Source organism: Eubalaena glacialis, chromosome 13, assembly GCF_028564815.1.
Source record: "Eubalaena glacialis isolate mEubGla1 chromosome 13, mEubGla1.1.hap2.+ XY, whole genome shotgun sequence".
In the NCBI taxonomy this organism is placed as follows: domain Eukaryota; kingdom Metazoa; phylum Chordata; class Mammalia; order Artiodactyla; family Balaenidae; genus Eubalaena; species Eubalaena glacialis.
Window position 1 is genome coordinate 85,532,632 of NC_083728.1, and position 27,171 is coordinate 85,559,802.

Here is a 27,171-nt window from a genome sequence, read left to right on the forward strand (position 1 = left end):
TTTTGTTGATATATAGACATGATTTTGTCTATTTATGATTCAGAAAACAACTAAAATACCTACAAAGTGAATCAAGATTTAAATCTCCCTACACAATTAAGACAATTGGGAAGTCATTTCCTCTAGTTGCTTGGAAATCTATGTGCACATACCTAGCTACTCAAGATGGGAAAGAAAGTTTGCCTGCCTTTTCTCTTTAAGTTGGAATTATGTATATGTGTGGAAGGGGGGTGATCAGAGTAGGAAGGATAAATTCTAATCCCTGTTTCTCTTCACATTGCAAGCCAGAGTGACGGTTTTGAGATACTTCCTTTTATCTATATTCCGTAACTCAAATTCCTCTCAGATGGGAGCTGCCAAAATTCTGAAACACTGTGATATCTGAAAGTAATTTTTAGGGACCTGGAGACCTAACGTAATGTTTTGAAAGTTGAAGAACTGAGATATTGCCCATTGGAAAAATAAATGGTCCTCTGAGGTCATCTTTTTTTTTTTTAAATCTGTGTCAATAAGGAATTTGACTGGGATAGATATCTTCTGTCTCCAAAAATATGAGTACTCAAAGGGTTCATGTATATTGATCCCCCTCCCCATGATTGTTAGAGGATCAAATTTTACCTCATTATTTAACTATTACAAAGTTTGAATTAGAACATTTCATTAGAATGTTATGCTGTATGTCTTCCATTCTATTCTTTGTCTCTCCACATGTTTTGGATATGTGCAGATGGTTTTAAAGGAATGTTCTTATCTAGTCCCGAGGAAACTTCTGAGACTCGTCTGCCCCAGTTGTTGATGCTTCAGTTTTGTTTTCCACTCTGCATTTTGAATGCTAATGTCTATGTTTTTCAGTTTCTCTTTTCCTTCTTTTTGATACTGAAGTTTTCTAACATGTATATTACTTATAATTCCCAAGACTTGAGGTTGATAAGTGTTTTGGTTAGGTGTTGACTGATGATATGTCTTCTAACACTTCTTCTAGAATCAGATCATTGGAATACCAATGATGTGTTACAGTTGTTAGTTTTATGCCTTAAACATTGTGTACTAGGAACCCCTAGTTTTAGGCTTTGGCTTCTTTTTTAGGCTGTTACATGCCTTAGTTTAGGTTTTAATTTTGGGATATAATGTTATTGCTAGTATGTGGAAAGAATGGTAGGCAGGCTAAAGAATGTTATGATGTACTCTGAATGTTTTCAGGGGGAAAACTGATTAGAATTTCCATAGAAATATGAGAGACAAATTCCAGTATACAAAATGTTTCCTCACAAGGTAACCTTCCTTCTACTTTATGGGGGGGAAAATGTATTAGGCAGGAACTTTTCAGTTTTGTGTTTTTAACCTCACTGTTAAGAATGTCTGTGTTCTTCCTTCATCTCAGAAGAGAGCTGTCTGTCCTTCCTCTTGGTCAAGATACTTGTACTTTGAATTCCATTCCTTCCTGCTTTCTCAAGGATTGGGTTAACTGTTATTATTCTACTCTACAGTGTTTTTAACCTTCTCTCTAATGGTTCTTGTCAACTTATAAACAAAGTCCCATTTTCTAAAAACAAAAACATACCCTCCCTTGATCCTGTTGTTCTATTTCTGTCTTACTCATTCAAGCCAAAGTTCTTGAGAATGTTGTCTCCACTTTCTGACCATCAGTTTATTCCTTATGCTATTATAGTCTAACTTCTGCCTCTTTACTCCTAAAACTGTTCCTAATAAGGTTATGGGTGACCCCTAATTGCCAAATCCACTGATTTCTTCTTAGTCCATTTTACTTTTCTTTTACATTTAACACTGTTGGTCACTCTCAGATCTTTTAGTTTATTTGATAACCACAGTCTCCTATTTCTCTAACTACTTTTCTTTTTTTATTTCCTTTTTCCCCACTGCCATTCCTTAGATTTTTTTCATATGGTTTTGTTCTGCCTTTTTATTTTTCAATCCATCATCATCTACTTGATTTCTAAGGCAGAAAACTTGGAAACCTTTAACATTGCCACATCTAGGTGGTTACCAAGTCTGTCTTCTTGACTGTTTCCTTCACCATTCTGATACATTAATCCAGATGTTTAAGATTATATCTTCTGATTCCCTTTCTTCAGTCTCACCTTCCCATTTTATTCATTTTCTAACTGCTGTAAGTGCTTTTTCTTTTTCTTCATTTTTTCACACTAGTGCTCTTTCCAAAGTGTACATCTAGTTAGATCAAAAATCCTTTGTTGGGGCTTCCCTGGTGGCGCAGTGGTTGAGAATCCGCCTGCCAATGCAGGGGACACGGGTTCGAGCCCTGGTCTGGGAAGATGCCACATGCCGCGGAGCAACTAGGCCCGTGAGCCACAACTACTGAGCCTGCGCGTCTGGAGCCTGTGCTCCGCAACAAGAGAGGCCACGATAGTGAGAGGCCCGTGCACCGCGATGAAGAGTGGCCCCCGCTTGCCACAACTAGAGAAAGCCTTCACACAGAAGCGAAGACCCAACACAGCCAAAAATAAAATAATTAATTAATTAATTAATTAAAAAAAATATATGTACTTAAAAAAAAAAATTAAAAAAAAAAAAATCCTTTGTTTCCCTAGTGTCCATAAGACAAATTCCAGCCTATATGAATGGTATACAAGGTTCGTTTTAATTTATAAGCCCCTACTTACCTCTGTAGTCTGATTTTTTAATTGTACTGTAGATCATATTCACCTGTATCTCATTATTTGCAGTCTCTGAATAAGTCATATTCTTTCTTGGTCTTCCCTGCCTATCTTCCAGACTAAATTAGACATTGCTTCTCTCTTTTTGAGTATTTTTCTCTCTAATCTAGTATTTTTCTATACCAACCTCTATTATAGTATTTACCACATTGTATTGTAATTATTGTTGACTCCTCCCATAGACTTTAGCTACTTGAGGTGAGGACTTTATGATTTACCTTTGGGCCCCATCACTCAGTGCTTGGTTGCAGAGTAGGTGTTCAGTAAGATTACTGAGTGGATAGAATTTAAAGAATTATTTTTTTCACTAATTTTCTATTGATTTGACTAGATGACAGAGCACGTAGATCTCCACGAAAACTTCCTACTTCATTAAAGAAAGGAGAGAGGAAATGGGCACCTCCAAAATTTCTGCCTCACAAATATGATGTGAAACTACAAAATGAAGATAAGGTTAGTTGGCACTTTATATTAAACCTCTTACATGTAGTAGATGTTGTTTAAGAAAATATCAAAGGGCTAGTTTTCTCGTAGAAAATGTGCTAAAGAAAAATGTAAATAAATATGTTTCTACAACAAATTCTGAGTGGTTTTCTGGTCTTTGTAATTATGACTTTAAACTAAACTGTATTGTCTTTCCTAGGAGATAGCATGCTTTTTCCTTTTTAATAGGAATTATTGGGGTGTAAGAGTAGTTTACATTTGAGCTTCAAACTTAGTTATTTGAAAAAATAAGACTGTTTCCAGTGGTTATGGACTTCCTGAGGAAATAGCTCTTCCCAGTTAAAAGCAGAGCAATTTGTAATATAATTAAACTCAGAAAGTGAGTTAACTCTAACCAGTGCTGCTTCAAGGAATCTGAAGCTAATAATCTAAAATGGTAAATACCCTTTAAATAACTTAGTACTATGTTTTATTGATTCTAAGATGTTCAACTTTCATATTTTTACATTTCCAGAATCAGGATATGTATCTTTTTTTTTTTAATTGAAGTATAGTTGATTTACAATGTTGTGTTAGTTTCTGGTGTACAGCAGAGTGATTCAGTTATACATATATATATGTATATTCTTTTTCATATTCATTTCTATTATAGTTTATTACAAGATATTGAATATAATTCCCTTTGTTATACAGTAGGATCTTGTTGTTTATCTATTTTATATATAGTAGTTTGTATCTACTGGAATCAGGATATATCTCAATATCAATTGGCAAGAATTCTTTTCTTTGTGGTACATAATATGTCTTTCATTAATAGCATCTTAGATTTCATGAAATATGCCATGTTGCTTTTGGGTACTCTTATTCCTGTATGTGTAAAATCTCATCATTAGAAAGAAGCGGGAGGGCGGCTAGGTGTGGAAGGCAGCTGCACATTTGTCTTCGTGTCTAACGGTTTTATAGAAGAAACAGCTATGGCCTGAGAAATTAAATAATTCTATCAAAGTTCCTAATTTAGTAAATGAGATTAGGAAGGATTATAACCTGGATCTCTTGCCTCTTTAGAGTGTTGTTTTTTTCCCACGTCAGAATGCTGACAAGTCTTATTTCATTTTGACTCATTTGTTTTATAGTTAGTGACCTGAAGACATTACTGGATTGTTAGGATTTCTTTATATTTGAAAATTGGGTGTTAAATACAGTTTTTCACTAAGTTTCTTAGCTCCCGTTCAGCAAGGTGGCTAGTTAAAACATTGTTGAGACCTCCCTGGTGGCGCAGTGGTTAAGAATCCACCTGCCAATGGCAGGGGACACAGGTTTGAGCCCTGGTACGGGAAGATCCCACATGCCGCAGAGCAACTAAGCCCGTGCGTCACAACTGCTGAGCGTGCACTCTAGAGCCTGCAAGCCACAACTACTGAAGCCTCCGCGCCTAGAGCCTGTACTCCGCAAGAGAAGCCACCGCAATGAGAAGCCCGCGCACTGCAATGGAAGAGTAGACCCCGCTCGCCGCAACTAGAGAAAGCCCGCGCGCAGCAAAGAAGACCCAGTGCAGCCAAAAATAAACAACAAATAAATAAATAAAAGAAAAATGAATCCCTTATTGATGTACCTTTATGTAGTATTCCCTTCCTTTCCCCCCCTCCTTTTATAAACAATTGATGATGACTTTCCATTTACTTCTTGTTTTAAAAAAAAAATGTTTATTTATTTATTTATTTAGCTGCACCGGGTCTTAGTTGCAGCATGCAGGATCTTCGTTGCCTCGTGTGGGATCTTTAGCTGCGGCATGCAGGCTCTTAGTTACAGCAGGCGGGATCTAGTTCCCTGACCAGGGATCAAACCTGAGCCCCCTGCATTGGCAGCATGGAGTCTTAACTGCTAGACCACCAGGGAAGTCCCACCATTTACATCTAAATTCTTAACAAGAGGAACTGTTGGTTCAACAGATATACCCATTTTTAGGACTTTGATACATATTGACACATTGCCTACAGATATCTTTAACATTCTGTCTCTGAAAATTATTCTCCTTCTATCTAGTATATAACCTATTTTATAGGTGTAATGATGAGTTTTCTGGAGAGAATATAAATCTTTGTTCTCATTGGTTAATTGCTTTTTACCCCAGTAGTGAGTTATTTTTATTTGTTAACCTAGATCATCAGTAATGTGCCAGCAGACAGCTTGATTCGTACAGAACGCCCACCAAATAAGGAGATACTTCGATACTTTATACGGCATAACGCATTACGGGCTGGTACTGGTGAAAATGCACCTTGGGTGGTAGAAGATGAATTAGTGAAGAAGTATTCCCTGCCTAGCAAGTTCAGTGACTTTCTACTTGATCCATACAAGGTAAGGTCACTTAATTTTTGGACAGCAGGATGGAACACTATTGAATGAATTTATTTTCTCTGATGGTTACAGTAGATTTTGAACTGTAACTTAAGATAATGAATTCAAATTTTTCACGTGTATCTATTTCATATAGGTTGTGATTATGGGGTTGGTAGGGAAGAGGCCACACTGAATATCTCCTCTTCTAATTTGACTTATTTTACTATGGTTGCATAATTAAAACAAAGAAACAAATTACATGCATGTGCTTTTTTGTCTCAGATCTTTCTTGGAATGAGGTATGGTATTAAAAAAAATTATTTTTGCAAATTGATTCCTAAAAATGAAAACTGATTTTGTATGTCAGATAAGAAGATCAAATATACTGGCAGCCTTGAAAAGGACTAGGTATTGCTTTGTATGACAGATTAGTAGAAAATCTAGCACTTCTCTCTATTATTTTTCCTTTAATTATCTCATTTGATTTTCAGAATATTCTTATAAAGTTGTATGGTATATATACATTAATTTTCATCTCTTTCTTGTAATTATGAAAAACTAAGGCTATCTTACAACTGAGTCATACAACTAAATTACTTCAATTATCTTATGTTGATATTGTTAACAAAAGTATATTGAGAAATAATTTTATTTCTTCAAACATTGGTAAAGACCTCCAATAGTAGTTTAGCATTAGCATGTTTTCTTATTCTAGACCAGCACGATCAAGCATTATCTTCCATTATGCTCTTTAAATTTTTAACATTTGTGTAAAAAAGAAAAATTTAGGGATTAGTTGACTTTTTCTAGATCAGGACTAAAATTTCCATGGAACACTATTTAGTAAACCTAAACCTTTTCTTTTTATTATTATTTTTTTTATTGGAGTATAATTGCTTTACAGTGTTTTGTTAGTTTCTGCTGTACAATGAAGTGAATCAGCTATATGTATACCTATATCCCTTCCTTCTTGGACCTTCCTGCCACCCGCCATCCCACCCAGCTAGGTTGTCACAGAGTACCAGGCTGAGCTCCCTGTGCTATACAGCAGGTTCCCACTAGCTATTTTACACATGGTAGTGTATTTATGTCAAACCTAATCTCCCAGTTCATCCCACCCTCCCCTTCCCCCCATGTCCACATGTCCATTCTCTACGTCTACATCTCTATTCCTGCCCTGCAAATAGGTTCATCTGTACCTAGAATTTTTCTAGATTCCACATATATGCGTTAGTATACAATATTTGTTTTTCTCTTTCTGGCTTACTTCACTCTGTATGACAGACTCTAGGTCCATCCACATCTCTACAAATGACCCAATTTCGTTCCTTTTTATGGCTGAGTAATATTCCATTGTATATATGTACCCACATCTTCTGTATCCATTCATCTGTTGTTGGACATTTAGGTTGTTTCCATGTCCTGGCTATTGTAAATAGTGCTGTAATAAACATTGGGGTACATGTGTCCTTTTGAATTATGGTTTTCTCAGGGTATATGCCCAGTAGTGGGATTGCTGGGTCATATGGTAGTTCTGTTTTTAGTTTTTTTAAGGAACCTCCATACTGTTTTCCACAGTGGCTGTATCAATTTACATTTCCACCAACAGTGCAAAAGTGTTCCGTTTTCTCCACACCCTCTCCAACGTTTATTGTTTGTAGATTTTTTGGTGATGGCCGTTGTGACTAGTGTGAGGTGATACCTCATTGTAGTTTTGTTTTTTTTTTTTTTAAACTTCTTTGGTTTTTATTTTATTTTATTTATTTATTTATGGCTGTGTTGGGTCTTCGTTTCTGTGCGAGGGCTTTCTCTAGTTGCGGCAAGTGGGGGCCACTCTTCATCGCGGTGCGCGGGCCTCTCACTATCGTGGCCTCTCTTGTTGCGGAGCACAGGCTCCAGACGCGCGGGCTCAGTAATTGTGGCTCACGGGCCTAGTTGCTCCGCGGCATGTGGGATCTTCCCAGACCAGGGCTCGAACCCGTGTCCCCTGCATTGGCAGGCAGATTCTCAACCACTGCGCCACCAGGGAAGCCCCGCATTGTAGTTTTGATTCGCATTTCTCTAATAGTCAGTGATGTTGAGCATCTTTTCATGTGCCTCTTTGCCATCTGTATGTCTTCTTTGGTGAAATGTCTATTTAGGTCTTCCACCCATTTTTTAATTGGGTTGTTTGTTTTTTGGATATTGAGCTCCATGAGCTGTTTGTATATTTTGGAGATTAATCCTTTGTCCGTTGCTTCGTTTGCAAATATTTTCTCCCATTCTGAGGGTTGTCTTTTCATCTTGTTTATGGTTTCCTTTGCTGTGCAAAAGCTTTTAAGTTTAATTAGGTCCCATTTGTTTATTTTTGGTTTTGTTTTTATTTTCATTACTCTAGGAGGTGGGTCAAAAAAGATCTTGCTGTGATTTATGTCACAGCGTTATCTTCCATTAGGCTCTTTAAATTTTTATCATTTGTGTAAAAAGAAAAATTTAAGGATTAGTTGACTTTTTCTAGATCAGGACTAAAATTTCCATAGAACACTATTTAGTAAGCCTAAACTTTTTCTTAAATATTTTTATATACTGAGGGGAAATTTTAATTCGTTTTCGTTTCATTGCTGTAGAGTTTTGGAACTGTGATATAGCTTTCGGTGGTTATAACAGGAACTTACTATCTTTACTGTATGAAAATTGTATATAAAATCATCTCTAAATGGGTTTTAGACTCTTGGATCATTTGAGTCCTAAATATTTTCTTCTTTTTAAATTTTACAGTTGTCTTTTATGTATTTTAGTTCAGTGATTCAAATATGTGAATAACATGAAAGAAAGACTGAGTATAATTTATGGGTAAAAGGTCTTTGGGTTTTATTAGAACAAAAAAGCGGATCCACACTTTTTGTAGGAGCCAGAGACTTAGAATTCCAGGAATTTATATCTTTTTTGTTTGTTTGTTTTGTTTTAGGAATTTATTTTATCTTGAAAAGCAATTTCTGAAGAAATTGGCTACTCTGAAATTTTCTAATCAGGGCTTAAAATATTAACTTAATGAATTTTGGCTGTAATTCTGATTGAGACTAGAAGTGCAAGCTCGTTTACACTAAACTGCTGTAAGAAGGCAGCAGTGAGAGAAATTCTGCTTAGTGAGAGAAATTGAGTCATGTAAGATACCAGTCTATAAATTCAGAGCATATACTTATCTTTTAATGTATTTTGCATACCTTAAACAATAATTTCTTATTGCCCAATACTATTTGACATTTCACTGATTTTATCTTTTGAGTTTATGTATGTTTATTTTTCCTTTTTATAAAATTGGTTTTCTCAAAGAACTTTTGGCATCTCAGCCAGGACAGAATATAGTAAAGGTACGGATAAGTAGGCCATAAAAGAGTGCTTTGGATTCTTTCCTGATCTAAAGGAAATTTAAAATAATGCAGTGGGGACTTCCCTGGCGGTCCACTGGTTAAGACTTCGCCTTCCAGTGCAGGGGGTGCAGGTTCAATCCCTAGTCAGGGAGCTAAGATCCCACATGCCTCAGAGCCAAAAAACCAAAACATAAAGCAGAAGCAATATTGTAACAAATTCAATAAAGACTTTAAAAATGGTCCACATCAAAAAAAAAAAATCTTAAAAAAGATAAATAAATAAAATAAAATAATGCATTGAACATCAAAGTTGATCACATGTGATCTGCCTGTCCCAGAGGCAGTGGGTTTGAGCTTACTTTGGCAGCAGGTACATTGAAATGGGAACCAAAAGCAATAGGTTAAAAAATTTTTTCTTTGGTTTTTGTAGAATTTAACGTTCTGCTAGGCTGCTGAATACAACTACTATAGAGAGAGATGAGGTCTGGAGAGAGGAAGCAAGTTGTGAGTAATAGTTTTAGGAAAGGACCAACTGGGAGAGCTTAGGTGGGAAAGAGGAAAATTATCTAGAAATGTAGAATTTTGGAGTGTTATCTGAGTAGGGCCTAGTGTGATGCTGGGGGTGTGCTTGTGGTCTTGTAAAGCCTTAGAATATAAATTACTTGAGATTAAAAGCTGTCTTACTCATTTTATATCCTGTGATGTTTAGCATAGGTATAATATGTACATGGCTAGTGAATTCATTTCTTCCAGAAGTTCCATTCTGTTCATTGAGGAGAAAAATGCAACTGACAGTTGAGTTTAGGGGTAAATATTTTATGGGCCTAATGACTTGGAGGAATGATTTACAAGGCACTTGGTTGATAAAATAACTGTCATCTAAGATGAAATCAGCCATCTTAGCTCGTTTCCATATTCTAATACATTGCAGCTCTAGTGTTTTGTTAGTCTGTCCATAATGTTCTGCATTTTTTTTTTTTTTTTTTTGTAGCTGCGCCACGTGGCATGCAGGATCTTAGTTCTCCAATCAGGGATCGAACCCGTGCCCCCAGCACTGGAAGCTCGGAGTCCTAACCACTGGACTGCTAGGGAATTCCCTGTCCATGTTTTGAACTCTTATTTTGGAGTGGTGTATCCTAGTAGGGAAGCATTTGGTTAGAGACGTAACAAGAAAAATAACACTTTTTAAGACATTTGGACTGATTTAATATGATTATGAATACATTTTAAAAACGTTTTATTTTGAAATAATTTCATATAGAAAAGGTGATAAATACTATAAAGAATTTCTCTGTACTCTTCAAGTAGATTCCTCAAATTTTAACATTTACCACATATGTTTTATTATTTTTTCTGTTTTTTTTTTTTTTTTTAATTTGTTTTGATTTGACTTTTTGGTCATTTCAGTTTATTATTTACTGCCCTCCAAGTTCTGGATTAGGAGCTATTGAGCAGATGATTTTTTTAAAAAATAATTAATTAATTAATTTGACTGCATTGGGTCTTAGTTGGGGGATCTTTGTTGCGCCATGCGGGATCTTTCGTTGAGGCGTGTGGGCTCTTTGTTGTGGTGTGCGGGCTTCTCTCTAGTTGTGGTGTGTGAGCTCCAGAGCGCGGGCCCAGTAGTTACAGTGCACAGGGTTCTCTAGTTGCGGTGTGTGAGCTCAGTAGTTGTGGCACGCAAGCTCTCTAATTGTGGTGCAGGCTTAGTTGCCCTACGGCATGTGGGATCTTAGTTCCCCGACCAGAGATCAATCCCACGTCCCCTGAATTGGAAGGCAGATTCTTAACCACTGGACCACCAGGGGAGTCCCTATTATTTTTTTCTCTTTATACACATTATTTTTTTCTGAGCTGATGGTAGTAGGTTATAAGACAGGATGCCCTTTTACAAAATACTTGAATATGTGTTTCCTAAAAGACAAGGATATTTTCTATAATAACTATAGTACAGTGACCAAAATCAAGAAATTAACATGAAAATGATACTGTTATCTGATTTATAGTTTTTTTTTTAAAGTAAACGTAATCTCAAGATTTTATTATCTTCATAATAAAACAAAATATGAAGCTTAGAACTGGATCACTTGGCTCTTTCTCTTCTTACGTCCTCCCAGCTCAAAATGCTTGCTCCTCTTAATAGCCAGCATTCTCTTAGATCTGCAGTTGGCTCAATGCATTCAAGCCTCAGCAAAATCTTCTTTGTGGTTTTATTTAGCCTTTTTCTGGAAAACCAGCTTAGTCTGTCCACCATAGCCACTCTCCTTTCTGTCATAACGTTCCTTTCCTTGGAGAATACAGAGAATCCTTGTGCTTCTTGTACTGTATCACTCTGTGGGCAGGTTTGCGACACTAATTACAGAAAGTCCAGCAGGTTTTAGGAATGGTTACCATGTATGCGAGAGCACTGTCGGTGTGGAAAGAAGTGATTTACAGTTTTTACTCAAATTTTGCCAATTGTCCCATTAACATCCTTTTAGCCAAACATACTTTGTTTTGGCCCTAATAGGATCCAGGGTAGTATCATGTATTGCATTTACTTGTTATGTCTCTGTAGTCTTCTCTAATCTGGATTAGTCCCTCAGCTTTCCTTTGTCTTTTAAAAACCTTGGTAATTTTAAGAATACAAACGAATTATGTAGTATAATGCTCCTCAATTTAAGTTTATTTCCTCATGCTTAGTAATACCACAGAACTGATGTTGTATTCTTCTCAGTGAATCATATCAGAAGGCACATGGTTTAATTTTGTCTCATTACTAGTGATACTAATTATTATACATTTTAAAAGATGTTTCTTATCTCTCCTAATAACTGATGTTTCAAGTAAGTGTTTATAGTCTTAAGACTTTACTTTGAATAAATTTTGGTGCTTGAAGTTTGTTTATGAATTAGACACTAGAGCAACAGTACTTTTTCCCCAAAAATTATTTATTTATTTTATTATTAATTTTTTTTTGGTTGCGTCGGGTCTTAGTTGCAGCACGCAGCATCTTCGTTGAGGCATACGGGATCTTTTGTTGCGGCGTGGGTTCTTCGTTGTGGTGTGTGTGCTTCTCTCTGGTTGTGGCGTGCAGGTTTTTTCTCTTCTCTAGTTGTGGTGCATGGGTTCCAGAGTGCGTGGGCTCTAGTTGAGGCACACGAGCTTAGTTGCCCCATGACACGTGGGATCTTAGTTCCCTGATCAGGGATCGAACTCGCATTCCCTGCACTGTAAGGTGGATTCTTTACCACTGGACCACCAGGGAAGTCCCGTAGAGCAGTAGTACTTTTAAAAATAAATTACATTAATTTCAAAGCACTTAAAAATATTCTGTAGTAATACATTTCACAGATTTGCTGATAAAGGCATCTAGAGATTGAGACAAGCGCACTATTTGAATGTTGCCTTGAAACTCCTAACATCGTTTCTGGGGTGAATGAGAAGAGTGAAATAAGAATCAGAAGATAGATTGCCAAAGTTTTCTAATTTAGGGTTCTGACTGCTTACTATTAAGTTAAATTTAGCATCTGAATGGGCTGCTGTAAATATTAAGTTTTTTCATTTTTATCTTATTTATTAGATTTCCTTATTTGTGGTGGTGGTTCCTTCCAGGTGACAGGGAACAAGTATGGAATTGTATACACTATTTTTCTTATAGCCTCTCATGTTGCTGATACATACATAAATATTTTTCCCTGTTTAGCAGTTAAGAAGGGCCTTTTCCAAAAAACTATAATACTGCTAATCCAGATGCCCATTCTTTTCTCCTTCTCTATGCACTACTCTGGTAGATTACTTATGTTGAATGGGGGACAGGGGAGACCCTTAGCACATAAGTGGTTTTATACTTTTTCAGATTCCCCCTGAGTCCAGCCATGCCGGCTCCCATTGGCTGAGACTGCCCAGCATGCCCTATGCTGAGATGATCCAGTTACTGAAGGACTGCTCACGCGGGGAGCCGGCCTTTTGGGAGGGGGTTGGGTGAGTTAATTTCTTTCATTTTTAAGAAAAAAAATTAATGTGGTATGGCTTGGCAAAAAAACACACCTTATAGATAAAAATGGGCTGCTGGACCATCTCATGGCTAAGCCATCCCAGCTCTTTCTTGCGTTATTTCTGCATAATAGAGTGCTTCTAAGTAGAAGAAATTTATGCTAAATTTGAGTGACTTTTTAAATAGAAAGAAATATAATCAGTAAATTAAGAAGTGGCCCAATTATAATAGACCCTATAATAGACCCTATTAGATATTTATTTAAAATGGTAAAAATGAAACATAGTCTCACACTAAGCTCCTTTTTAGTGATAAATTTTATTTTAGAATGACTTTAGAGATAATCTCTTACCCTGCTCACTAGAAAGAGTATCAATCTATTATGTCTGTCTATTATGATGATTAACTTTTGGAAGGCACATATTTGTCTTTAATTCCTGCCAGGGTAGTTTTGGATCTTATTCGTGATTTGTAGGGTGGTCTCTGAAATATTGTTCTCTCTGGAGTTTTGGTAATATTACTGCCAACAAGAAGAATGGAATCATACATAAGTTATCTTTGCTTATCTTTTTAACATTTTAAAATATAGTTCTGGGGAACTAGAACTGAGAAATTCTTGCCTCTGGGGAAAGTGTCCCCTGAGTCACAGATAATGTTTATGTTCCATAAACTATGAAACCTCTTTGTCAGCCCGTACTGAGGATGATAACTGGGGAACAAAACATCCAGTTTTGGTCAGGGAACAAAAACAGCCAGCTGGAGGAACAGTAACCTGCAATTGCCTATAGTTCTTAAAAGGCAGATTGGCCTTTAAAGTTAGAGAACTTAGCCAGAAGAAGGATTTGTTAAGTATAGCCACTCATTCATTGCAGACCATATTTCTACCTCTTGTGCTGCTTAGGTTCTCTGAGTTTGTTTATCTGATGATTATATCCTTAATGTTTAAATCTTATTTGGCATTGTAGTACAACTTATTAAATTTTACTGTACCTGTTTTGTTTACTTCAACAGGAGCATAGGTGTTCTTCTGCAGCATCTCTGAGGTTTATTTCACCATAGCCGTTTCTCTGTTGCCTTTTTAAAGGGGTCCTAATTTCATATTCGATAGTCTTCAGCTGTTTCCTGGCCTGTAGTCTCATCTCACACTAGCCTGTCTTATCCACTGCCTCCAGACTGCTTCTTTACAAGTTAGTCCTTTCCACTCAGAAACTTAAACTCAGTAGTCTCTGAGTGCCTTTTATGTGCTTAGCTGCTTTTGGTAATAGAAGTCAAGTATTCTAGGGGTTATCTAGTCTTTCTCCTAATCACTTGAAACAAAAAAATTTTTTTTTTGAATTGGCTATACTTTTTCATTGCTTGGCTATTATTTCATGTAGTATGTGTTTTAACTGCCAGGCTTTTTTTCTTTGTAATTATATTTTAAAGCATCAAAATCAACAGTGTTTTTGGTTTTGTTTTAATGCACATTTAAACAGAAACAATGGCAGGCTGATGGGTTCTCACCTATTAACTAATTCTGTATAATGGGGATAAGGTGGAGATTTTAGGAGATAGGAAAAGATGTATATCCAGGAGAGTGAGAAGGTAAATGGACTAAGGGAATATATTGTGATTACTGAGTGGCATTCAGGATCCATTTGAGGTACCTGATTATGAATTTAAAATAAGTCCACACACTGTCATTGTCTTTTATTCTAGTCATGTTTAAGCTGAACAAGTGCAGGCTAGGAGTAACTTGATATAATAGAGCAAGAGAGACAAGGGACCGCAGGTTTATGCAAGATTGATTGGAATGACTGACTGTGGAACTTAACCTGAGTTAAGAAGGACAAAGAAGTGAGATTGGTGAAAATGTGATAGAATTAACTGATTTAAGGGTCCTGCTGGGATTGAAGGATTGCAGAGTTGGGGTACTAAAGGGAGTGGATTTGAAAGATGTGAGGGGATGATCAAGAGAGAATTGTGTGAGTTTGAGAACTTGCAGGGCTTGTAGTTTTTTTTTTTTTAAATAAATAAATAAATAAATTTATTTATTTATTTTTGGCTGCGTTGGGTCTTCATTGCTGCGCGCGGGCTTTCTCTAGTTGCGCCGAACGGGGGCTACTCTTCATTGCAGTGTGCGGGCTTCTCATTGCAGTGGCTTCTCTTGTTGTGGAACGCGGGCTCTAGGCGTGCGGGTTTTAGTAATTGTGGCGCGTGGGCTCAGTAGTTGTGGCGCGCAGGCTCTAGAGCCCAGGCTCAGTAGTTGTGGCGCACAGGCTTAGTTGCTTTGCGGCATGTAGGATCTTCCTGGATCAGGGCTCGCACCCATGTCCCCTGCACTGGCAGGCGGATTCTTAACCACTGCGCCACCAGGGAAGTCCCATGGGGCTTGTAGTTAGTAACGTATTCGTGGGAAAGAGTTCTTGAGGTGTGGGGCGAGGACAGAGGAGGTTAAGGAGCCAGGATCAGGAGGGCTCCTTATTTGTGAGCAGTGTTTTGTTGTCGTTAGTATACTTACTGATACTCTTAATAAGAAAATATGCTTCTGAATTTAAACAAAAATACTTAAGTGGTATACTTTCTACCATTCTAAACATAGAATACCCCTAGTTGTACCAAAGGTTTAAAGGATAAAAATACAATCCTGTCTCAAAAGCAATAATTTTAAAATTCCTCAGATGTTGACATTTTCTAGATCAAGTATCCTTAGTCTGGGACCCATGGACTCTGAAATTGTATGCATGATTTTTGTATGTTTCTGGGGAAAGAGTTCATAGATTTCATTAAGGTATTTAAGAACTGCTGATCTATATATGAGCAGAAAACTAGTTATATAGCAAAAAATGCCTAATATCAGAGTATAGATGTTTTTTTTGGCCACATCGCACGACATGCTGGATCTTAGTTCCCCGACCAGGGATTGAACCCATGCCCCCTGCAGTGGAAGCATGGAGTCATAACCACTGGACCGCCAGGGAAGTCCCGGAGTATAGATTTTTAAGTCTGAATATCAAGAGAATCTTGTGTTGATATGGCTAAAACATTAGCTAACATTCATGGCTTTGTTTTTTTCAGGGACAGAGTGTCTATGAAGAGAAATGAATATGTAGCTTTACCTGAATAGATGGGGAAGAGGGCCTTTAGGATGCTTAAATATTGCTTCTTTAAATTAGTTTTTAAAATTGTTTTTGCTCCTGTTCTTAAATTCTAGTACATGACTCTCAACCCCTCTACTAAGAGGAAGAATACTGGATCTCCAGACAGGAAGCCCTCAAAGAAATCCAAGACAGACAACTCTTCTCTCAGTTCACCACTAAATCCTAAGTTATGGTGTCATGTACACTTGAAGAAATCCTTGAATGGCTCACCACTCAAAGTGAAGAACTCAAAGAATTCCAAATCTCCAGAAGAGCATCTGGAAGAAGTGATGAAGATGATGTCGCCCAACAAGCTACATGCTAACTTTCACATTCCTAAGAAAGGCCCACCTGGCAAGAAATCAGGGAAGCATAGTGACAAACCTTTGAAAGCAAAGGGCAGAAGCAAAGGCATCCTGAATGGACAGAAATCCACAGGGAATTCCAAATCTCCCAAAAAGGGCTTGAAGACTCCTAAAACCAAAATGAAGCAGATGACTTTGTTGGACATGGCCAAAGGCACTCAGAAGGTGACACGAGCCCCGAGGAATTCTGGGGGCACACCTAGGTCCTCTAGTAAACCTCATAAACATCTGCCTCCTGCTGCCCTCCACCTTATCGCCTACTACAAAGAAAACAAAGACAGGGAGGACAAGAAGAGCGCCCTGTCCTGTGTTATCTCCAAAACAGCTCGTCTCCTCTCTAGTGAGGATAGAGCTCGTCTCCCAGAAGAATTGCGAAGTATTGTTCAAAAACGCTTTGAGCTTCTAGAGCACAAAAAGAGATGGGCTTCTATGTCTGAAGAGCAGCGCAAAGAATATTTGAAAAAGAAACGAGAGGAGCTGAAAGAAAAGTTGAAGGAGAAAGCCAAGGAACGGAGAGAGAAAGAAATGCTCGAGAAACTAGAGAAACAGAAGCGGTACGAGGACCAAGAGTTAACTGGCAAAAACCTTCCAACATTTAAATTGGTGGATACCCCTGAAGGGCTGCCCAATACACTCTTTGGGGATGTGGCCATGGTGGTGGAGTTTTTGAGCTGTTATTCTGGGTTACTCTTACCAGATGCTCAGTATCCTATTACTGCTGTGTCCCTTATGGAAGCCTTGAGTGCAGAAAAGGGTGGCTTTTTATACCTGAATAGAGTGTTGGTCATCCTCTTACAGACCTTGTTACAAGATGAAATAGCAGAAGACTATGGTGAATTGGGAATGAAGCTGTCAGAAATCCCTCTGACTTTGCATTCTGTTTCAGAGCTGGTTCGGCTCTGCTTGCGCAAATCTGACATTCAGGAAGAAAGTGAGGGCTCAGACACGGATGACAACAAAGATTCAGCACCATTTGAGGACAATGAGGTACAAGATGAGTTCCTAGAAAAGCTGGAGACCTCTGAATTTTTTGAGCTAACATCAGAAGAGAAACTGCAGATCTTGACAGCACTCTGCCACCGGATTCTCATGACATACTCAGTGCAGGACCACATGGAAACCAGGCAACAGATGTCTGCAGAGTTATGGAAGGAACGGCTTGCTGTACTGAAGGAAGAAAATGATAAGAAGAGAGCAGAGAAACAGAAACGGAAAGAAATGGAAGCCAGAAATAAAGAAAATGGAAAAGAGGAGAATGGGTTAGGCAAAGCTGATAGGAAAAAAGAAGTCGTGAAGTTTGAGCCCCAGGTAGATATGGAAGCTGAAGACATGATCAGTGCCGTGAAGAGCAGACGGCTGCTTGCCATTCAGGCTAAGAAGGAGCGGGAAATTCAGGAGAGAGAAATGAAAGGTAAAATCTTGTGTTGAGAGAAAAGAGGAAGCCCTTTAGAAGATAGTAGAAGGAAGGAAATTACTGAGGTAATGGTAGCGTCTTCATTTGTCACAACTATTTAGTTATTTCTGTGTGTAATAACCCGACCCTTCTAGGTATGTAAGATTCTAGCAGGAGTGTTCAGCCTGGCATTCTGCAGTTAATGATAGTTTGACTTGGATTAGTGTGATGTTGGCATCTTTTCTGGCTTAGTAAAGGACCAAATCCACAAACAGACATCGTGGAAATAACATATGACCTGGGAATGGGCTGACCTGGGTACCTGCAACTTAGCTATAGTCCTTTGAGCAAGTTGCTTATCCATGCCTCAGTTTCCTCATATGCTTAAGATTGTCGTAACAAATGAATGACAAGGTATTTGAAGCCCTCAGCACAGTTGCCAACTCAGATACTAATCTTTTCCTTAATAAGATGTAAGGAAATAAAAATTTGGGGCTTTCATAGCACCGTTAAGTCTGAACTTTTTAAAAAACAGCTTTATTAAGAAATAATTCACATACTATACTATTCATCCACGTTTATTGTACAGTTCATTGTTTTTTAATATATTCACAGATATGTGCAGCCTTTATCATAGTCAATTTTAGAACATTTTCATCACCTCAAAAAGAAACCCCATGCCCTTTAGCTATACCCATCCTCCCCAGCCCTAAGCAATCACCGTCCACTGCTGTATCTCTATATTTGCCTATTCTGATACATCATATCAGTGGAGCTGTGTAATAAGTATGTAGTCTTTTGTGACTGGCTTCTTTCACTTACCATGTTTTCAAGGTTCAGGCTGTAGTATGTCTCAGTACTTAATTCCTTTTTATGGCTGAATATTATTCCATTGTTTGGATATGTCACATTTTGTTTATCCATTTATCAGTTGATGAACGTTTGGTTTGTTTTAATCATTTTTGGCTATTATGAATAATGCTGCTACAAGCACTGGTGTACAAGTTTTTGTGTGGACATATGTTTTCATTTCTCATGGGTGTATATACCTAGGGATGGATCTGCTGGATCATATGGTAACTCTGTTTAACGGAGGAAGTCCTAGACTGTTTTTCAAAGTGGCTGCACAATTTTACATTCCTACCAGTAGTAAATGAGGGTTGTAATTTCTCCACTTGTCTGCATCTTTGCCAAAGATGCTATGATTCTGATTATAGCTATTCTAGTGATTGTGAATTGGTATCTCATTGTGGTTTTTTTTTTTTTTTTTTAAATTATTTATTTATTTTTGGCTGCATTGGGTCTTCATCGCTGCGCGCGGGTTTTCTCTAGTTGGGGCGAGCGGGGGCCACTCTTCGCTGTGGTGCGCAGGCTTCTCATTGCGGTGGCTTCTCTTGTTGTGGAGCACGGGCTCTAGGCGCGCGGGCTTCAGTAGTTGTGGCTCATGGGCTCTAGAGCGCAGGCTCAGTAGTTGTGGCGCACAGGCCTAGTTGCTCCGTGGCATGTGGGATCTTCCCGGACCAGGGCTCGAACCCGTGTCCCCTGCATTGGCAGGCGGACTTCCAACCACTGAGCCACCAGGGAAGCCCTCATTGTGGTTTTGATATGCATTTCCTTGATGACTAATGATGTCATCTTCTCTTGTGCCTATTTGTCTTTTGTATATCTTCTTTGGACGATATTAATTCAGATCTTTTGCCCATTTTCAAATTGGGTTATTTGTCTTTTTATTATTGAATTACAAGGGGTCTTTATATAGTCTAGATACAAATCCCTTAAGATACATGATCCACAAACATTTTCGCCCATTTTGTGTGTTTGTTCTCTTTTTACTTTCTTGATAGTGTCCATTGAAGCACAAATTTTTAAAATTTTGATGACATCCAATTTATTTATTTTTTTCTTTGGTTGGTTGTGGTTTTGGTGTCAAATCCAAGAATCTGCTGCCAAATCCAAGGTCATGAAGATTTACTCCTGTGTATTCTTCTAAAAGTCTTAAGAGTTTTAGCTCTTACATTTAGGTCTTTGATTCATTTTGAGTTAATTTGACTATAGACACATCAACTTATTTCTGGCTATGTGTGTCTTTACACCAATACCACAGTGTCTTGAATAGAATTGAGAAGCCAGAAATAAGTTGATTATTGATATAGAGAAACAAACAGAACATTATAAATATATAATATAATTATATATATATATTTAAATTTTATTTGTTTATTTGGCTGTGTCGGGTCTTAGTTGTGGTACGTGGGATCTTCGTTGTGTCGCGCTGGCTTCTCTAGTCGTGGCGCTCGGGCTTTTCTCTAATTGTGGCACGTGGGCTCTAGAACACATGGACTCAGTAGTTGTGGCGCGCGGGCTTAGTTGCCCTGTGGCAGGTGGGATCTTAGTTCCCCAACCAGGGATTGAACCCGCGTCCCCTGCATTGGAAGGTGGATTCTTAACCACTGGACCACCAGGGAAGTCCCTGTAATGTAATTATAAAATATGTAATAAATATCAGTACTTTGCCAAGGACAGTTTTTGAATTAGAGTTCAGGTCTTTTGATGTCTAGCTCAGTGCTGTAACCTCTGGAACTAAATTTGGTCTTTTTTTTTGACGACTTTCCCTGGATTGTTTTTTGTTTGTTTGTACCTGCAAGAGAAGGAGCTTTTCCTTTATTGTGATTTGGCCATTACTCTTTTTGTCATTTACCTTTGTACTGATTTCTACTGTAATCATTGTTGCAAATGTACAGCTCTATTCAGGCTAGAAAACCATTTATTAAAAGTAACAAATACCATACCGTTCTGTTTTGGTTTTTGTCCGCACTGTGCAGCTTGCGGGATCATAGTTCCCTGACCAGGGATTGAACCTGGGCCCACGGCAGTGAAAGCACTGAGTCCTAACCACTGAACTGTCAGGGAATTCCCCCATATTGGTTTTAAATAGATGAAATTTGTCTTAAATTTTTAAGTAACATCTTTAGACTGATGCATTTTCCAGATTCTCGCTACATTGTGGATGTTGTCATCAGTAGAGTACCAGCAGTAAAATTGCTGGCATTGTAAATAGCAGTGCCCTTTACTTCCAGTATCAAAATTTGTGACAGTTGTGGAAAAACTTGAAAGATTCCTGGGTGTCTTTCATTATTGAGGGAAATTTCTATCTGGGTAGAATAAACTTATAAAATGAATGATCAGAAATAAATTGATTAAAACATTTTTTTCATCATTAACAGTAGCAACTTGCTGAATAACTCAAAAAATAGTATTAAAGAGGCAATAATTACTATCATCTGCTGATGCTTCCGTGCCCTTGCTTTCTCAATTCTTTTTCTAAATTCCTCAGGACTGAAATATGTTTTATTTTGAAATAGCTATTTTGGTTTTATTCATCCTGATCATTTTGAGGATCCTGTGGCTGGTCCTGTCAGAAAATGTTTCAGTTAATTCTGTTTAAGGACTATTTTAACTTTACATTTAAAATTAATTATCAATAAAATAAAATTAATTTATTAAAAAACTAATAAGTTATTATTAATAGTTAAACTAATAATAATAATATAATAATAATTATTAGTTAAACTAATAATAAATTTTGGAGAGAAAAGATTTTGCACTGAGTTGATGGCTGAGACATCACCAAAATTCAAAGAACATAGAAGGAACAGATAGAAATTGCTGCCTTACACATTATTTCTTATAACAGATTAGAATTAGGAGAAGGAAACTAAGATTTCTACTTAATACCAGGCACGTCTCACTCCATATCTTATTTAAATTTGTAAGAGTAGAATTTACTAGGAAAAAACTTAATCGATTCATTTTATCTTTAACAGTGAAACTAGAACGTGAAGCTGAAGAAGAACGAATACGAAAGCACAAAGCAGCTGCTGAGAAGGCTTTCCAGGAAGGAATTGCCAAGGCAAAACTAGTCATGCGTAGGACTCCAATTGGTACAGATCGAAACCATAATAGGTGAGTTATTAAACTTAATTTTTATCATCTTTTAGGGCTGTTATATTGTTGCTAGTTAGTACTAAGACTAGACAAGCTTCCCTGTTCGTGGATATTGGAAACAGAATTGCTCATCACCCATGTATTTGAATATTTACTGAGCCAAATGCTAGGGTTACGAAGTTAGATAAGACATGACCCTGTCCTCAAAGATACCACAGATATGAAGCTTAAATTATGGTGATAGGAGAAATGTAATCCTAATAGAAGTCTTTAAAAATGGTGAGATATTTTAAATGCATACATTGTGTGGAACCTAAAGTAGTGAAATATTAGAAGTTATAAAAATTACAGATATTAAGTGAATCTCAAATTCCCAAAATTTTAGTATTCTGTGCTTTACTTTAGGATTTGTATCTGCTGAATGTTCAGTGATATTCTGTAATCATCTTCCTCAACAATGAAGTCATCCTGTGCTCATGATCTTTCACTAACACATTAATATGTGGTTGTGATTTGTAGATACTGGCTCTTCTCAGATGAAGTTCCAGGTTTGTTCATTGAGAAAGGCTGGGTACATGACAGCATTGACTACCGATTCAACCATCACCGAAAAGACCGTGCAGACTCTGCTGATGAGGATTACTGTCCCCGTAGTATGTATATCTATTAGTTAGTTTACCCTGCTCAAGTAGGGTCAGTATTAAGACTGTCTTTCCTCTGTCGCTTTTTTTCACTTGCTAAAGTTCTTTATTGCCTTCTTAGGTAGATTTATTTGAGTGAGGTGGGAAGATGTGAAATGCATAGCAGAAGGAAGGAAACTTAACATTTGATTATCGACTTTGTTCCAGGCATAGCGTGAAAAGATAAAGAACTTGAATATTAGGATATTTGGGTATTAGATTTATACAAGTAGTTTTCAAACTTTGTTCCTTGGAAGTCTCTTTGTAGGTACTTCAAGGGCTGGAATTGAGGTAAGGGGCCAAGAAGGCAGTTATGTGTCTTTTTCCTCCACTTTAAAAATTCATTTATTTAATATTTATGGAGCATCTCTTATTTGCCAACCAATTTTTCATGTGCTGTGATACAAGATGGCAAACAAGACATAAAAGGTCCTGAATGTCAATTAACTAAAATTCTAGTGAGGAGAAACACAGCAAATATGTAACTAGAAATAAGTGACTGAGAAGGGTCATAAGGGGCACTGATAATGTTCTTTTTCTTGACTTGGGTTCTGGTTACATGAGTATGTTCAGTTTGTGAAATAGAGAAGTGTACTTTTCTAAATATATATATGTGTGTGTATATATTCTTTCTTGACCTATACATATGTGTGTGTGTGTGTGTGTGTGTATATATGTATATATATATATTTCTCCTTTTTTCCCCCAAGAAAGAAATTAAAAGAAAAATTTTAAATTTAAAAATACCAGATGGTTAGGTTAGATCAAGTTTTCTCAGCCTCACTGTTGTTGACATTTTGGGCCAGATAATTCTTTGTAGTGGGGGGTTGCCCTATGTGTTGTAAGTTATTTAGCAGCATCCCTGACCTCTGCCCACTGGATGCCATTAGTGACAACCAAATGTCACCAGATATTGCCAAATGTTCCCTAGGAGGCAGCATGGCTTTCTGTTGAGAACCATTGCGTTAGATGATACATAAGCTTCCTTCCAGCTGTACTTTATATAACCTAATGAATATTGCTTCTCAGAAAGTAGTTTTCTTTCATTTTAGAGAAACTCATAACCCAAACTTTTAAACTCACAAAATCGTTAAATAAGGAAATTAGTATATAGCCCAAAACTTCAAATTTAAGGCATTTTCTTGTTGAATTACGGTATTTGTTAGATTGTAGTACTTAGTAGAAAAGTCTAGTTTTGGTAGACTTTGTAAATACCCAGGTGAGGGCAGTAAATACGAAGTTAGGATCTTCAGACTTGAGAGATTCCAGTGGGATGAAGGACTGTGATTTTATAATGTGTCTCAAAAGCTTAATGGCTATTTTCAGAAATCAGGTCCACACAGTTACAGCTCCCGGGAGAAGACTGGCATCTACATCCCTTCACTTCTAGAGCATCCTGGTGGATGTTGTTCCTTCATGTTTTCTAGTTCCAGCATGGCAGAGTTTCTTCAGAATTACCTGACTGAAAAGACTAAACAAGGTTATGTGTTAGTATTGCAGGGAAGATGCTGCAGGTTAAAGGGGAGAGAAGGGGAGCAGGGGAGAGAACCAATTGTAGAATTAGGTAAGGCCTCAAATACTGGCTTAAGATCTATCTATAGTAATGTCATATATTAGTATACAGGAGCTGGTTTACAAAAAAGTTAATCATATTTGACATTTGAAGCCTCCAGGGGTAAGTTTGTAGTAGTTTATATATTTCAGTTGTGTCTACTTCACCACAGATGCCTTTATGCTAAACATCACGTACAAGGAGCAGATTATTTGCTCTGAGACATTTAGTCATCTCTCTCCATTCTATTGCAATAACTTGTGATACTCTTAAACTTTGCCTGTTCAGCTGTATAGAGAGCAACTGTCTCAGATAATGTGCTGTATGTAAGATGTTTAAGAGAAATTAGCATCTGTTGTACATGTGGATATATTTAATAGGCAGCATCTGTGTTATTGGTTGTTGAATTTGCACTGTGTACTGCTTAGGTTTGAAACTAGGAATTGAGTATGTACTATATTCAGCCTAATGTATAAATTTTTCTTAGGTAAGAAAGCAAACCTAGGCAAAAATGTAAGCATGAGCACACAACATGGACCAGCTACGGAAATTGCTGTAGAGACCACTATACCCAAACAGGGACAGAATCTATGGTAATGTGAGCATTCATCTGGTTGCTCTTTCTTTTTCTTTTTCAATGTTAAGAAAATAATTTATATAGTGAAACCAGTGAGTTAGTGATTATCTATTAAGAGCATTTTGTGTGATTTTGATTTCTTGGATATGTAAACTCATTGCTTTAAAAGCAGACTTGATTTTTTGATAAGAATATATCTGTTTGCTTTAAGGTTTAGAATTTTATTTTTTCCTTGTAATGTAACTTTGTATATTATATGATAGCTCTTACATAGCATTGGAAATGCCTTTCAGTCTGCTTGGGAATAGAAGTATTTAGGATTTTCATCTTTATTGAAGAATAAGGAATTGTAAATATAGCCATTAATCTTCCTTTGTGTCTATCCTGCTTTTAGGCAGGGAGCTAGGTTTTAAGAGGGTCCCTTCTACTTCTGTGATCGCATTAACTGCTTTAGCTGTGATCACCTTTAGTTTAATGACCTTTTGTCTTTTATTTTTTGATATAACTTTACTCTGTGAAAGGGATATGGACAAGCGTGTCTATTTACTTTATAAAATTTGTCTCATATTACATTTTATTTTTATTTATTTATTTGTTTGTTTGCTTATTTATTTATTTGGGCCTGCTCTGAGCGGTATGTGGGATCTTATCTTAGTTCCCCGACCAGGGATCGAACCCATGCCCCCTGAAGTGGAAGCCTGGATCCTTAACCATTGGACCGCCAGGGAAGTCCCCTCATATTACATTTTAGTAGGAAACATTGGCTCCAGTGTCCTAAGATAAAGTTAACATTAGGTCTCATGGAAACAGTAAATTGTTCTACTTCTGAGCAAGGTTGGAATTCTGCTTTCCCAACTCCCACCACCAACCCTAGATCCCTTTCTTAATGTTTGATTCTTCTCTTTTTTTTCAGAGTTAACAGGGGTTTTTTTTGGTTTTTTGTTTTTGTTTTTTTACCCGTACAGGTTTTTATGTGATAGTCAAAAGGAACTGGATGAGTTGCTAAACTGCCTTCACCCTCAGGGAATAAGAGAAAGTCAGCTTAAAGAGAGACTAGAGAAGAGGTAAGGGTTTTCATCTCGCTCCTCATATCTCCTCTTCAGCATTAGATATTATACATATCTTAGGGTTTTTTGTTGTTGTTGTTTATCCATAAAAGCTTAAGTAAAAATTTTAAAAGTCTATAACTCTTTTATGTTCTTGTTGTTTGGTATTTTCTTTTTCTTTTAAAATATTTATTTATTTATTTTGGCTGTGCGGGGTCTTAGTTGCAGCACGTGGGATCTTCGCTGCGGCTTGTTTAGTTGTGGTATGCAGGATCTTTAGTTGTGGCATGCAGGCTTCTTAGAACTAAGTGGCATGCATGTGGGATCTAGTTCCCCGACCAGGGATCGAACCCGGACCCCCTGCATTGGGAGCATGGAGTCTTACCCACTGGACCACCAGGGAAGTCCTGTTGTTTGGTATTTTCTTTTTTTTTTAAATTTTTTTATTTTTTGGGTTTTTTTTTTTTTTTTTTTTTTTTTTTTGGTATTTTCTTGACACCTCATGCTTGTTTGGAAAAGTATGCTTTTAAACCACGTATATATAGGGTAGCAGGATTATTCATTGACTAACACGCCATACACCAGACTGAGAGCCTGATTGTAGTTAGGCAGACTTGTAAATGCAGTTCCACATTGGTTGGTATTCAGAAGTATTCTGTCGGTATCCAGAGTAGCCCCCAAAATGAAAACAACCTAAATATTCATCAGCTGATGAATGGATAAACAAAATGTGGTATATCCGTAAATTCAGCCATAAAAAGGAACAAAGTGATGAAATATCCTAGAATGTGGGCAAACATTTTGCTGAGTCAAAGAAGCCAGACATAGAAAGGCCACATATTGTGTGATTTCATTTATATGAGACATCCACAATAGGCAAATTTATAGTCAGAAAATAGATTAGTGGTTGCCAGGGGATGAGGGATGGGGAGAACTGAGAGTGACTGCTAACCTGTATGGGATTTCTTTATGGAGTGATGAACATGTTTTGGAATTAGGTAGTTTTGATGCTTCTAAAATGTGAAAACCACTGAAAGTATAGGCTTTAAAATGGTGAGTCTAATGTTATGTGAATTATATCTCCAAGAGAAACCACGCAAACCTGCATACAAAATTAGCATCAATATCAGTGCCATCTAGATTTGCTAGTGTCCCTCCTTTCTAGCAGTTGTTTCTATCAAAGCTGGGATAGGTTTTGCCTTAAGGCCACCTTTAATATCTGCATGCTTTCATGCTGGAATTTAGGTTTAATTGAAGAGAGAAGGAAAATACTGTTCAGTACATACTCTGCAATTTTGAGACACTTTTGAGAGTGATAATGGGTACATCATTGGTTTTGGTCCACTGCTTAATGTATAAATGAATTAAAATTGTATTCAGAATCGTCCTGTCTTGATAACACTTAGATCAAAGAAGAAAATAAAGGGGAAATTATGTGGTAGAAGGCAATGAAAGCAGAATCCTTTATAAGAACACCAGTGAGACACAGTGAAGTTATAGTCAGAGGAAAATAATATTAAAACTCCTTATTATTAAGAATGAAAAGGGAACTTAGTACTTAACTTCGATGACCTTGAACATTAGTTTTTGGTGTAAGAAGCCAACAGTGAAGCTTATGGCCAATCCAGGGTAGAGAGTCTTATTAGAGTCTTTATTACTGTGACCTCAAAAGGTTAATCTTTAGTGTGAAA

At 37.2% G+C, this 27,171-nt stretch overlaps 1 protein-coding gene and 1 pseudogene across 1 annotated transcript in view; one reads left to right on the forward strand and one right to left on the reverse strand.

The window, feature by feature from the left end:
* BAZ1B (bromodomain adjacent to zinc finger domain 1B) overlaps positions 1 to 27,171 on the forward strand; it is a 66,679-nt gene that overhangs the window by 20,181 nt on the left and 19,327 nt on the right. Inside the window, exons 5-11 of the mRNA XM_061208392.1 lie at positions 3,025 to 3,146; positions 5,298 to 5,495; positions 15,997 to 17,698; positions 21,505 to 21,643; positions 22,145 to 22,278; positions 24,345 to 24,450; positions 25,400 to 25,498. Of these exons, the coding sequence (XP_061064375.1) occupies positions 3,025 to 3,146; positions 5,298 to 5,495; positions 15,997 to 17,698; positions 21,505 to 21,643; positions 22,145 to 22,278; positions 24,345 to 24,450; positions 25,400 to 25,498 (2,500 nt within the window). The remainder of the gene's footprint in view (positions 1 to 3,024; positions 3,147 to 5,297; positions 5,496 to 15,996; positions 17,699 to 21,504; positions 21,644 to 22,144; positions 22,279 to 24,344; positions 24,451 to 25,399; positions 25,499 to 27,171) is intronic.
* Positions 10,900 to 11,221, reverse strand: LOC133103663 (large ribosomal subunit protein eL42-like; annotated as a pseudogene).